We start from the raw sequence: 12,787 nt of genomic DNA, 5'->3' as shown, positions 1-12,787 counted from the left end.
TCAAAGATCATTCGCACAATATTATTTTGTCAAAAAAAAAAAATAACTCTCGAAAATTTTCCTCCTTTTTAATGTTTCATAATTAAATTCATGACTATAAAAATTAAGACAAACAACTTACAAATATGATAATTATATAGGAAGATGTTGTATTCAATGTTTGAAATTCGTTATTCAGTATTAGACATGAAATTTAAAAATGGTTGCCAATTTCTTAAAGCTCGTTGATCAAATACTGTAACAACCAGAAAAAAGCGAAAATTTCTTATATGCAAATATACGATATAAAATCGAACACAACTGTTATTGAAATTTCCAATTATTTTGCATCGTAAGAACTTAATAAGATAAATATCAGAGATCTTTTTTAAGGACACTCATAAATATTCCTTGATTTTTGATCCTGACCTTTGCAATGCTCATTTCAAATCATTTTTGAATAATTATTGTTAGTTCTGGCTAAATATACTCTTAATATAATAGTAAGTAATCTTGTTCGAAAGGAACTTCGAGTTTGAAGAAAAAGGCTAATTTTTTCTTTCTATTTTTATAAGATTATCCTGTAAAAACACTCAAAAATTATTCAGTTCTGAATTTAGTATATATTTGTTATCTTGTTGGAACTATAATAAAATTTCGAAATCCTGAAACTTAAACCCCCCGTAAAATACAGCTCATTGAATTCGTCGCATTAAGACGCGTCGAATGATGGTATTTTCGTGACTTTAGCATTGATAGATGCATAATATTGTAAAAAGTTAAGGAATACAATATATCAGCATTTATATCTTTAAATGCTAACAATGCTAACGGAACTCTAAATTTAATCGAAAGAACTAATCAACTCCCCCTTGGAATTGGTAATAGAGTTATCTTTTTGGTGATTGGTTATTAAATTGGCATAACTATATTAAAATTTAATTCATTAAATAAATTTTATAGAGATTTTTTATAATTTTTAAATTATAAGACTGATAAATTTATTATACACATATAAATAATAAAAATCATTTTAATTACAAATCATAAAGATTTTTTAATATTATCACATTATTCCAAATATAAAAAAGTTTTTTCTCTCTTCTAAATAAATTATTTTATAAGGAAATACATAAAGACAAATTGAAGAGCCGCTACGAGGAAAAGAAAATGAATTCTTCTTTGTCGTTGTGGAACATTGACAGTATTTGTTGTTGTTGTATCAGGCAAAACAACATATTTAAGTGACCGTAACTATAATATAATCAAAAATAAATAAATAAAAGGTAAGGAAAATATCAAACCAATTTTAGGGGGTAAGTAATAAATACCAAGAAAAACCCATTTGCTGCAACTGTATAGATGAAAGTTGCTAAAACAATCCAAAAAGGCGCTATTAAACTAACAAGCAAAGTAATGATAACACTGAATAACCATGAAAATTAATATTTCAATTAGAAAAGGTACTAATGTGAAGAAATGAAAATAGACATAAAATTAATACCCAATAAACTTATATCCTGAATATGCCAATACATCCAATATACTAGTTTCAGAAGTAATATTTAATAAGTAACATCCTCCTTTTATAAAAGCCAGTTCTAGAATCATAAGGAAAAATGCAGTTGTAGCATTTACTCCCAAATCTCTCGGATGAAATCTAAATATATGTATGTATGTGTATATATAAATACATGTATATTAAAAATATTTAAATCTATTATCTACATAAGAAAGAAAATCAAAGTTTACTTGTGTTCAGTGCCGGCAACAATTCCTGTAAGCAGCACATATGTTACAAGCGCCATTACCGGTATATATAAATCTGGTGAATTTATATCGTCTCTGGGTGGTTTATATCCTTCCATTTGTCCATTTTGTTCAGATCGTTTGACAAGTCGTGACCATGGTCGATGTCTCCATGGAAATAACAACAATCTTATTTTATGAGCTACATATGAATTATTTACTTTAAAATAATATTTTAAAGCAGGATAATTAACATATCGGTTAATCTACATAACATAACCAGAAAGTTACCACACAAGTAAAAAACAATAAAGAATTAATATAGCATGCATTATGTTTAAAGGTAATATTTACATTTTTCTCGACATATTCACTTCCTGCCATCATTGCAGATCTCCCAAATTGCATTCCCATTTGCGTGGTAGCATCATTCCACATATTATAATCGGTTGATACTTGTTGTATATGTTGCTGATGTGGATGTTGATGCGGATGTTGATGTGGAATATGTTGTTGTTGATGCGTCATTCTCTGTTGCGTAGGAGGAGAGGGTGAAGACGGAGGGTCTCGCATTTGAATAGGTGGGTGAGTGGGAATTGGGTGTTGTAATGGAGGAGGAGAAGTCGAATGTTGTTGTTGTGAATAATAGGGATAGTTAGGTGGATTGTTTTGATTATACATTTTGAAGTGACTAAGTTATATGGGTGTGTTATATTTGTCGAGAAAGAAAATATCGAAAGTGAAATATATCTGCCGATGTTGAACAAATATCTACTTGGACAATGGTGATTGGCTGATCATTTTCACGTTCATTCTCGAACTGTTTATTTTAAAATTTAACAATGGCTATTTTTCTAATAAATAATAAAATTTAATAATGGCTAATACGCCAGCGAGCTTTAGTTATCTCACAGCCTATGGACCTCCAATAACAGCCTCATTTTCTCCTGTTCCTTCAGAACACAGTAAGGTTTCTTTATTTTCCATTAAAATAAGAATTACATAACTTGTTATTAATTATTCATTCTTCTTTTATCTAAGATTTTGTGCTTGATGAGGTAAAGTCATTTCCTACCTTTCAAATTTTCCAAGCTAAACGTAAGTAAATTTTCAATTCTATTGTAGGAAGTTAGATTATATACCAACAATAAAGACAGGGAAAAATACGAGAATTTGGCGGATTTGTATGCCATTATTGTAACAATGGAACATTTAGAGAAAGCATATGTTAGGGATTCTGTCACCGCTGACGAGTAAGCTTAGTTATATATATATTGTTTTCAAATTGGATTCCTTTATGACTAATAAATTAATCGCAATACTTTATAGATATACACAAGCTTGTGCACGATTAATAGCACAGTATAAAACGGCACTAAATTTGGTGCGTGATTCCGTAACAGATGTTGAAAAGTTTATGAATGAATATAAGGTATTAATTTACACTTTGATTTTTATATTTATATTTCTCGGATTAAACTCATTATTATTTCAGTTAGAATGTCCAGCAGCGGTAAATCGGTTCAAAATAGGAGTACCAGCTACTATTGAACATCCCACTGGCGCTGGACATGATAACAGTAAATTTGCACAATATGTTGCTGAAACAGTGCATGTAAGTTTCAATTTTGCTTTTATTTATTATTGCAATAATATAAGAATTCTTATTATTTTGATTTTTTAGCATTTTATTACCACTATGGACGCGTTGAAACTAGGCATGAAGGCTGTAGATGAACTGCATCCTATGCTTGGTGAATTAATGCAAAGTTTAAACAATGTTAGTTCGTTACCCGCCGATTTTGAGGGTAAAGCAAAAGTTAGAAATTGGTTAATTACATTAAATGGAATGAAAGCCTGTGATGAAATTGATGAAGGACAAATTCGACAATTATTATTTGATCTCGAAAACGCCAATAATGCATTTTATCGTTCTCTTTCGGATAAGAATTAATTTAATAAGTGAGAACAGAATATTTTAATTTAAATATATCAATTAATTATTTGGCATCAAGAAAGATCGCTTATTATGAGTGTTATGGAAGTGAATTTATTTGTAAATCATCCTTTATTCATATACATTACATTACATGCATAGAGATCGTCGGGTATTTAATATTGCTTAACAAAATTATATCTGTCATTAAACATTTATTTTATAATAATTATTCTAGTTATAATATAAAAAAAAAATTGATTAATTAAATTAGATTTATACAATCTAAATTATTTAATATATTAATACAAAATAATGCTTTGATCTATTTAAAAATGATTGTATGATGAGTAATTAATAAATAAAAGTCTATTTGTTATCGACTTCAATTACTTCAGTTTTCAATATAATCTCTTCATTTATACTAATTGACGATGAATTCACACTTCTCTCATCCGATTCTGATGAATCACCCATAACATCCTCACTGCTGAATTCTCCTCCCGTGTCAGCACTATAACTTCTCGAATGTCCATTTAAAAATCTTTTTCCATTCGGAGTTAAGTATTTATTATTACCTTCATCATCCTCATCATCAAAATGTCCGGGAGACTCAAAATTACTCCACTTTCTAAATTTTGTCTTCAACTTGTACTTATTTGTTTCTTCATTTTTTTCCATGATTACAAACTCACAACAGCGCAAATTTTCTAACGATTCAAATTCTTCAACAGACCAATGAAACCAACGCATTACAAATAATCTGAAAGTTCTTTGATAATTAGAATACAGATGTTATATATGATATTTAAAGATTTTGTTTTTTACCTTGATAGCAATCCATGAGTGACAATTACCAGAACAGAAGGAAAGTTAGGAGAAGCGAAAGCACGATGTAGGCTAAAGTCAAACAAATTTATTAAGTTTAAATTAATCGATTAAGCTAAATAATAAAAATGATATTAGCTCACGTCTCTTGGAAAGTAGATATCCTATCATATACGTCTGCACCGCTTTCGCCGTTCGGTATACGATAAAAGCTATAAATGAGACGGACAATTACTTTTTTATAAACAAATTATGAAATGATTAAAAAACATGAAATTATAAAAAATACTAACAAATGACCGTAAGATGCTCTTTCCATTTTGATCCTTGCCATTTCCTCTGGTGGTCCTTGAAAATTTCCCCAGTCTACATGAAATAATAAAATCAATAAAGTTAAATGCAATTAATGGATATATATCTTAATTCCTTACCTTGTTCTCTTAATCTTGGTTCTTCATAATCTCTCCACCTTCCCTTATCTAATGCTTTAGACATACATTCAAACGTTTGTCTAGTTCTCAAGTAAGGACTAACATAAAATTGAACAGTATCTTCAGGTTTAAGCAATTCATTAAGACGGCTCCCGGCTTTAATAGCTTGTTCCACTCCCAATTGTGTCAACTTAATTTTGTGATCGGGAATTGTACGATGAATAGAAATGTCAACATTAGCTTCTGATTGACCATGTCGAACAAGAATAATTAAACGTGGTCGCATTGTTTAGTTCTAAGGTAAATTAATAGTCTTTGAAATACTTAAAACTATTTGTTATTTAAAAAATAAATAGACTTTATAACTCGAAAAAAAAGTTTCTCTAATATGTCTTTGTTCTTTTAAGGAGGGAAGTTTTAGCCTTATAGGAGTTAGATTTATAAAAGATAAATCGGAAGTTTACGGAACTTTTTGTTATATCATTATATTGCCTAACCATATTTACATAAGGAAATAGGAAATTACTAGAAATTAACAAGGCCAACCAGATGTACATAAACAACTAAAAAGATTATCAATGGAAACTTACTATATTTCGTAAAAATAAACAAATAAAAATATCGGCTCCAATCATAATAATATCCTAATGACTAATGGACGATCCCACTACTTTTTTATAAATGTATACAGTCAAACCTTTATATAACGATATGTCGGGACATATATGAAATTTTTAGAAAATATCGTTATATCAAAGTTATACCGATATTTATATGTCCTCACATATAGTGGGAAAATAAAATTTTATCGGTATATCAAGTTTTTAATAGTATATCGGTATATCGAAAGATCAGACATTGACAAAATTAGTTGTAAAGGTTTGTAAAGGTTTATTTTAACAATTTCACCTTTACGCAGCTCATTTTTTCTACAGTAGAGTATTTTTTTGAATATTGTGCTAGATATTATTTTTTCGTACAGTAAGATAAACAAAAAAAAACGATAGTTAACATACGAAATTTTTTGGTAAATGAAAAACTGAGATTTGTCAACAGGATTAAAGTTTCATGCCAATTTGTTAAAAGTTTAATGAGAGGGTTTGTTTGGGTTGGTAATATTTGTAAGAGGTAATTAATTATTATAAAGCCGCGCGCGAGACGCGAAATAGGTTGGAATGTTACACAAAACTATACAATTAAGTTCAAAACCTGTGTACGACAATCAAAAAATTTCTTTCCTTCATTAGAATGTCGACTTTATATTTTCGCATTTTCAAAAAGTCAACGAATAAATTAAAATATTTGGTAACTAAATGAAATAATACGTTATTTTTTTTAAAAAATAAGTTTCTAAATAAAATTCCTCGTCTTATTATAAAGACTTCATATAAACTATATATTACCTCTTTGAAAAGATATTACAGCTCAACAATATATTATAAGGAATGTGCTTATGGCTCCAAAGTTTTAGAAACTTTGCAAAAAAATAGACCCGTTATAATTTTAGAATCTACTATAAGTCATGGTAAAGTAAATAATGTTAAAATACTTTTTTTAAACGGAAATAGAAAAACTTTTTATGTTTTCCGTTTATTTATTTAAGGTGTGCCGTATCCTCAGAATTTAGCAATAGTAACTGGCAATAAACCTGCGACTACAGCCACTTTAGACGGAAAAATTAATGTAGGTAAGTCATTTATCAGACATCATAATAGTAAAGTGCTGCATTATACATTGATTTTTAAATTGCTCAATCTATATAGGCTTATCGTAATAGGCTAGAAACATTTGCGCGAAGAGAGCTAGAGACAAGAAAAAATTTTCGTGCTTCACATGTAAACGAAATTGATTTATCGATACGAGTTGTTTATACATATGTAGACGATAATTTTCTTTTTTTAATTTAGGAATTAATAGAGACTTCAACATTTTCTAGATCAATATTTACAGCTTATCGCGCGGGTATTAAGATTTCTTTACCTGTGGAATTTGGAGTTGCAAAATGTAATAGTAACTTATTTTTCGTTTATCTTCACAAGTAGTCACGGATTTAAGTACTGATTTGGTCGAATTAGAAAGAATTCCTATAGCCGTTGTATGTACAGGTGCAAGAATCAAATCAATTTGGAATATCAGGGAAACTTTAGAATATTTGGTGAGAAATTTATATTAAATATTTGTAGATGTTAATTGCCAATTATATTGAAATTAACTCTTGAATGGCAAGGAAACCCAAGGTGTATTAGTATCAATATTTGGTGAAATAAAAAAATATTTTCAAGCCCTTTTTATTCTAAAGAATGGATTCAAGGTAGTTGATTTTTTTTTAATTAGAGTCTGTATATTGAATATTAATGAATTGATTTTCCTTAATATCAGAGTCAATTAAATTTAAAATCTATCAAAGAGAGTGTTGGTTTAATAAGTATGTTTAATTTATTTGTCAAAAAATTTTAGGTATTTACTGTATTTACTTAAATATTTTTCTATCAATACTAGATGCAAGTACAAATAGTGGATTGGCCATATCAACCCCAATATCAACTGCTAATTCTGATGAAACACAAAGAACAATAGATACCACTTTAGCTGAAGCAAAGTAATTATATCTATTATTGATTTTATCAATATTTTCAATTGCAATATTTTATTTTGATATATGCTTTTTTTAGAGAAATTAGTGAAAATAATGGGGTATCATTAAGAATTAATCAAGCATATTCTTTAAAATCAAGTATGTACACAAGTAGGAAAACAAAAAAATATTTAATAAATATATTAACCATTATTTTTGTTTTATACAGATATTCCGTTAGTAAAGAATAATGCAAAAATTAATGGAAATTCTAAACTAGAATTAAAAGGCGAGTTTAAAAAAAAGGTTCCAGCACCTTTCTTACAAGAATATGAAAAACCGTCAACTTCGTCAATATTTAATCAAGAGGTAAAATTTTGTTTTTATTAATATAATTATTATAAACATAAAATAATAATACAAATAAATATATTGTTGGTAAAATATTCACAAGTTAATAATAGTTGGTGGAACAGCAGTTGACATTACATCGACATTAGATCCTTTCATTACTGATTATGTTAAAACATCATCACCCGGTACAATAAGGCAATCTATTGGAGGAGTAGGAAGAAATATTGCAGAAACATCATTTAGGCTTGGAGTCAATCCATTATTTATATCAGCAATTGGAAATGACTTAAGTGGAAATTGGTTAAAAACTAAGTTTGAAAAAATTGGAATGGAAACTGGTGGACTACAAATTATCAATAACGAGTCAACTGCAGTATATAATGCAATACATGATTCCAGTGGAAATTTAATCTGTGCTGTTGCTGATATGAAAATATTTGATTATTTATCATCTGATAAGGTAAAAAAGTTTAAATTTTGGTATTTTTTATATTTTTAATTAAATTTATATGTTTATAGATTAGCCAAACAATTAAGATGGGCAAACCAAAATTAGTTTGTTTTGATGGAAATATTTCTGCAGGATGCATATATAATATTTTAAATACTTGTAAAACTTATAATATATCAAGTAAGTGATTATATTTTATTATATTTATTGAATTTGTTCAAATTATTAACTTTTATATTTCTTATAAGCATTTTTTGAAACAACTTCTATATCAAAATCTTTAAAATTATTGGAAAATTATGAACAATTTATTCAATTATTATCATCACAATCATTAAAATATATTTCACCAAATAGTTTTGAATTGAAAACAATGTATTTTACAGCATATAAAAATGGTTTATTTGATTTAAATAGTGAATGGGTTAAAAGGATTAATGAATATGGTATTGTTTTATTATTATTTAAGTTTTTTACTTAACTAGATTAATTAGTTAATCTATTTATTTACTAATATATAAATTTTTTTGTTTTATTGAAATAGATATTGGAAATTTATCTATACACAATCCTACAATTGAAGTTTTGATTAATTCATTAATTGATTGTCAATTAGATACTCAATTAATAAGTGAATCATTTGTACAAACTTTACATTTTTTACCATATATACCTAATATTATAGTAAAATTAGGTGAAAATGGTATATTATTAGCACAATTTTTAAAAGATTTAAATAAAGGTATTTCAAAAAAAAATAAGAAAAATGAAATTATTATAAAAGAAAAGAATGGAAAAAGTGGGTTAAGGTATATTTTAAAATTTTATTTATTATTGTATATTTATAATGATTATTTATTAATTCTTTGTTATAAATATAGATTGAAATATTTTAAACCAATAAAATTTGATAAAAATGAGATTGTTAATGTCACAGGAGCTGGTGATAGGTAAATGAATGTAAACTGGGTTGATTAATTTATATTAATTTATTTATTAAATAATTTATTTTATCCTTATAGTGTTGTTGGAACCTTAGTATCTGGATTCATATTACATGGTGAAACAAAAATTGATAAAATTATTGAAGTTGCACAATATATTGCTTTAATGACTTTAAAAACACATAATTCTGTTTCTGAAGACATAAATGAAAAATTATTGGAATTTAGTAGTTAAATTTATGTAAATATCATCTTACTTAAAAGACATAATAATATAAGGTTAATAATTGGATATTTCCCGATTGATATACCACCTGCAGTAAATAGCCCCTTCTGATGCTATGAATGTAAAATATAAATCTGAGTATAATAAAAAAATGGATGTGGTGTTATCAAGAGTAAATTACCCTATTTTAACTTTGGTAATCTTTAAGCGTGGCGAAATTTTGTTCAGACAATTTAATAATATGTTGTCAATCATGTTAGATTTTCGTGAAATTTACCATTAAAATCAATGTAAGATCGAATAGATTTCTGAAAAAGTTTCGTATATTTGCTTACGTTTACAAAGAGGCTCATCACAAAAATAAAAGGATTTCACATAATCAGCTTTACTATTTAAAGTCACGTGTTTATCGTCATGCAAAAAAACTTGTAGCGTACTCGTGCTGTATCAAAAAAAACGAATTTGTATAATAACTATATTTAAAAGTTAAAATAAATACGTGTGCATAATGTATTTAATGATTATATGCAGTTGAAGGTCATTTGGTAATTCTGGCATGCAAACCTACTTTAAAGCTAATAACCAAGTTACATAATAATAATATATATTGTATATAAAAATATTAAGACCACAAGAATTCTCTTTATTTCTTTTTCATTATATAAGTTATTATAACTATTTATACAATATACAATACATATCTACATAATAATATTATTTAAAGAACTATAAAAATTAATGTACAAATAAAAAATTATGAACATTCTATTTTATTAATTTTTATAAAATTACGCAAAAACCATAAAAATTAAAGTTGTAACGATTAAAGCTAAACTCATCGTAACACCCCATAAACCATGTCTATTAAAATCGTGTAAATTTGTCGTAGAATCCGAAACGTCCATTGTTTTATCTAATTTCTCACTAGTTGGAGAAGTAACTACAACCGTCTTTATAACAAGTAAAGTGGAAGGAAGAACAGAAGTTGCGAAAGTTGTAGGATCACCATTAGAATTTTTTGTTGTAATTGTAGTTATATAACCGGCAAAATATAATGTAAGTGTTGTAGTGGTAGTTATTAAATTAGTTGTATTATTATTACTATTATTTTCACCCGGAATTAGTGTTGGTTTCATAGTTTCTATTCCTAATTCTACATATGTTTCTACTTTTGGAGGACTAGGATCATGAGATTATTATTAATATTCTATTTTTTAGATCTTTTTTAAAAAACAAGCGTATACTTACACTCCTGGTGGAGATTTACATCTGGCATCATCAGAAGTGGTGCAAGTTGAAGATGGATCGACTACTTTTTTAGGAGCTTTTTCATCATTTTGTCGTTTTTGAAGAGCTTTACCATCAATTGGATTCTTTAGTTCATAAGATGTAGAAATAAAATTTACGATAATAAAAAATGCGATAAATAATATAATAAATGTATGCTTATAATTAAAGCCAACATGTGTCATACTGAACATAAAAATTTTCTTTAAGATAAATTTCGTAAAAAAAAGTATTAAATATATATTTTATTTATTAGATCTTTTGCATCAGAGAAAAAAAAAATCTCTATATTTTACAAAATGGAGAGAGAGGAAAAAAAGAATTTTATTCTTAACTAAACTAATGAAACAGAATTTATACATCGGGCGTGTATAATAATTGTTTATGTGTAATGTGTATTAAGATCATTTGGAAAGATTTACAAACAAATTACTTGTGTAACAAAAATTTAAGTTTTAAAACGTTAACAAAGCCCAATTTAAAGGATGAAATCTATAATTAACTAGTTGTAATACGTTTTATGTTATAAGAAAGAAAAAGTAAATTTCTTGAATATTTATAGAATGATTTGCAATTTATAATTAGCCAGGATTTTTTTTTTTAGTCACTAATAATCCTATTAAATATTTTAAAGTCAAGTAAATAATTCTTTTTTTCTATTTATATGATATCTATTATCTATTTTTGTTTATTATAGCAATAATTTTTTTTTTTATTATAAACTTTACTTGTTATAATATATCACATTAATTAGCAACCATATAATCCATAAATTATATATACGGTACATATACATAAACAGTATATGAATTTTATTTAAATATCCCTCGGTAAAATCTCCGATTCTATCTTTTAATTCATTAGCTTCATAATCATCTAATCATCTGCAATATCAAATAGTTTATTCGTAAGATTGATAGAATCTTCATCATAAACATTAATCAAAAAACAGATTTGATCAGTATAAATATATCTAATAAATTCCAAGAAAGCTTCTGTAAAAATAACGTTTAAAGTTATCATGGATTCTTCAATTGTAAATATTGATGAAAAATCAAAATATGATGATCTTTTATCAAGAAATGACTTGTTGATAGTTGTTTCTACGATTTTTGTTTGTTGATGGACTTTTTGTCGTTCTTTTGGCTTGTTTTTGGACGATCGATCTGAAACTTCATTGATTATGAATTTAATAGAGGAATCCTCTTCAATATTATAAAGCTCCGTCCATGCTTCAATTAAATTTTGGTTGACATTGGGTGAAAGGTTTAAAAATCTATAACTTTCAGATCTTTTAAATTCGATACCAATTATAAATTTCTCTGGTAACTTTGACTTTTCAAATATTGTATTTAATCCTTCAAATATAAAAAGATTTATTTTTAATTATCATTATAATGAAATAAATTAAATGATCAATTTTACCTGTAATAAATTTTCTTGAGTTATTAAACAATTTGGTTGGTGTATGATCCTTCCTTAAAAATTTTTCTTCAGTTCGAATATAAATATATATATGGAATGCTCTACGAGATGACCAAGTTAAATCATCTTTCAATTCCTTTTCATTCGGTATTGCGTATACACCCAACACACAATACTTTGTATTATTTTCAAATCTCTTTTTATATACATATATATATATATATATATAAAATATGCAAATATACGTGATTAATTTTTTATGTTAGAAATTTTTTATTTAATGAAAGAAAAAAAAAGATAATTTACGCTCATGAAATTTAATTGCCAATACATGTCTATGGCAGTTGGTAAAGGTGGACTCCAATATTCATAATTATCTTGGGATGCTGATATATTCCCTAAAGTATATTCATAACTTTTCATAGGGAATTCTATTAAAGGAACTTTTTCCTCGTTCATCCTTGTTAAATAATAAGCCTAATAATAAATCATTGAACTAAAACACTTTACACCCATCGATAGATACATCATGACCATGATTTCAGATGTGGCACAGTAAATACAAAACATATTTACAAACAGTAAAATTATGCGCAAACATA

The 12,787-nt window shown here is 26.7% G+C and overlaps 6 protein-coding genes across 6 annotated transcripts; 2 read left to right on the top strand and 4 right to left on the bottom strand.

Annotated features, from left to right (window-relative positions):
- Window positions 1-960: 960 nt before the first annotated feature.
- Window positions 961-2,463, bottom strand: OCT59_022418 (uncharacterized protein). Its single transcript, XM_025319223.1, has 5 exons — window positions 2,083-2,463; window positions 1,732-1,994; window positions 1,484-1,639; window positions 1,311-1,404; window positions 961-1,233 (listed from the first exon to the last, which is right to left on the bottom strand). Exons 1-5 carry the CDS (start codon window positions 2,407-2,409, stop codon window positions 1,093-1,095), a joined length of 981 nt encoding a protein of 326 aa, XP_025174273.1. The 5' UTR covers window positions 2,410-2,463; the 3' UTR covers window positions 961-1,092.
- A 142-nt stretch (window positions 2,464-2,605) lies between these two features.
- On the top strand, window positions 2,606-4,051 carry OCT59_022417 (uncharacterized protein; the record flags this gene model as incomplete). Its single annotated transcript, XM_025319222.2, has 6 exons — window positions 2,606-2,693; window positions 2,770-2,786; window positions 2,854-2,981; window positions 3,058-3,160; window positions 3,224-3,343; window positions 3,413-4,051. The coding sequence occupies 6 exons, from the start codon at window positions 2,606-2,608 to the stop codon at window positions 3,680-3,682; spliced, it is 726 nt and encodes a 241-aa protein (XP_025174272.1). The 3' UTR covers window positions 3,683-4,051.
- OCT59_022416 (uncharacterized protein) lies at window positions 3,785-5,209 on the bottom strand (the record flags this gene model as incomplete). Its single annotated transcript, XM_025319221.2, has 5 exons — window positions 3,785-4,427; window positions 4,493-4,564; window positions 4,636-4,704; window positions 4,786-4,858; window positions 4,924-5,209. The coding sequence occupies 5 exons, from the start codon at window positions 5,207-5,209 to the stop codon at window positions 4,034-4,036; spliced, it is 894 nt and encodes a 297-aa protein (XP_025174271.1). The 3' UTR covers window positions 3,785-4,033.
- Window positions 5,210-6,171: 962 nt separating this feature from the next.
- Window positions 6,172-9,482, top strand: OCT59_022415 (uncharacterized protein; the record flags this gene model as incomplete). The annotated part of the gene is made up of 17 exons (XM_066144788.1): window positions 6,172-6,228; window positions 6,304-6,448; window positions 6,527-6,606; window positions 6,687-6,758; window positions 6,831-6,885; window positions 6,966-7,078; window positions 7,151-7,234; window positions 7,303-7,348; window positions 7,423-7,522; window positions 7,596-7,657; window positions 7,728-7,867; window positions 7,953-8,312; window positions 8,372-8,483; window positions 8,552-8,749; window positions 8,848-9,112; window positions 9,185-9,253; window positions 9,326-9,482. The coding sequence occupies 17 exons, from the start codon at window positions 6,172-6,174 to the stop codon at window positions 9,480-9,482; spliced, it is 2,115 nt and encodes a 704-aa protein (XP_066006215.1).
- Window positions 9,483-10,082: 600 nt separating this feature from the next.
- Window positions 10,083-11,109, bottom strand: OCT59_022414 (uncharacterized protein). Its single transcript, XM_025319219.2, has 2 exons — window positions 10,722-11,109; window positions 10,083-10,652 (listed from the first exon to the last, which is right to left on the bottom strand). The coding sequence occupies exons 1-2, from the start codon at window positions 10,952-10,954 to the stop codon at window positions 10,262-10,264; spliced, it is 624 nt and encodes a 207-aa protein (XP_025174269.1). The 5' UTR covers window positions 10,955-11,109; the 3' UTR covers window positions 10,083-10,261.
- Window positions 11,110-11,636: 527 nt separating this feature from the next.
- OCT59_022413 (uncharacterized protein) lies at window positions 11,637-12,644 on the bottom strand (the record flags this gene model as incomplete). The annotated part of the gene is made up of 3 exons (XM_025319218.2): window positions 11,637-12,118; window positions 12,186-12,381; window positions 12,492-12,644. 3 exons carry the CDS (start codon window positions 12,642-12,644, stop codon window positions 11,637-11,639), a joined length of 831 nt encoding a protein of 276 aa, XP_025174268.1.
- Window positions 12,645-12,787: the final 143 nt, after the last annotated feature.

The sequence above is a fragment of the Rhizophagus irregularis genome, chromosome 31 (genome assembly GCF_026210795.1).
Source record: "Rhizophagus irregularis chromosome 31, complete sequence".
Classification (NCBI taxonomy): Eukaryota; Fungi; Glomeromycota; class Glomeromycetes; order Glomerales; family Glomeraceae; genus Rhizophagus; species Rhizophagus irregularis.
Note: the sequence above shows the minus strand (reverse complement) of the source record. Positions and strands in the feature narration are given on the sequence as shown.

Bases quoted from the DNA above. Each gene is read 5' to 3' on its own strand.
- OCT59_022418 (XM_025319223.1), bottom strand. From the start codon at position 2,409: ATGTATAATCAAAACAATCCACCTAACTATCCCTATTATTCACAACAA. The intron at 1,405-1,483 runs GTATTAATTTTA...ATGGTTATTCAG, and splicing joins TCAGGATATAAGTTTATTGG to TGTTATCATTACTTTGCTTG. The intron at 1,234-1,310 runs GTATTTATTACT...ATTATATTATAG, and splicing joins CAGCAAATGGGTTTTTCTTG to TTACGGTCACTTAAATATGT.
- OCT59_022414 (XM_025319219.2), bottom strand. From the start codon at position 10,954: ATGTTCAGTATGACACATGTTGGCTTTAATTATAAGCATACATTTATT. The intron at 10,653-10,721 runs GTAAGTATACGC...TCATGATCCTAG, and splicing joins TGTAAATCTCCACCAGGAGT to TCCTCCAAAAGTAGAAACAT.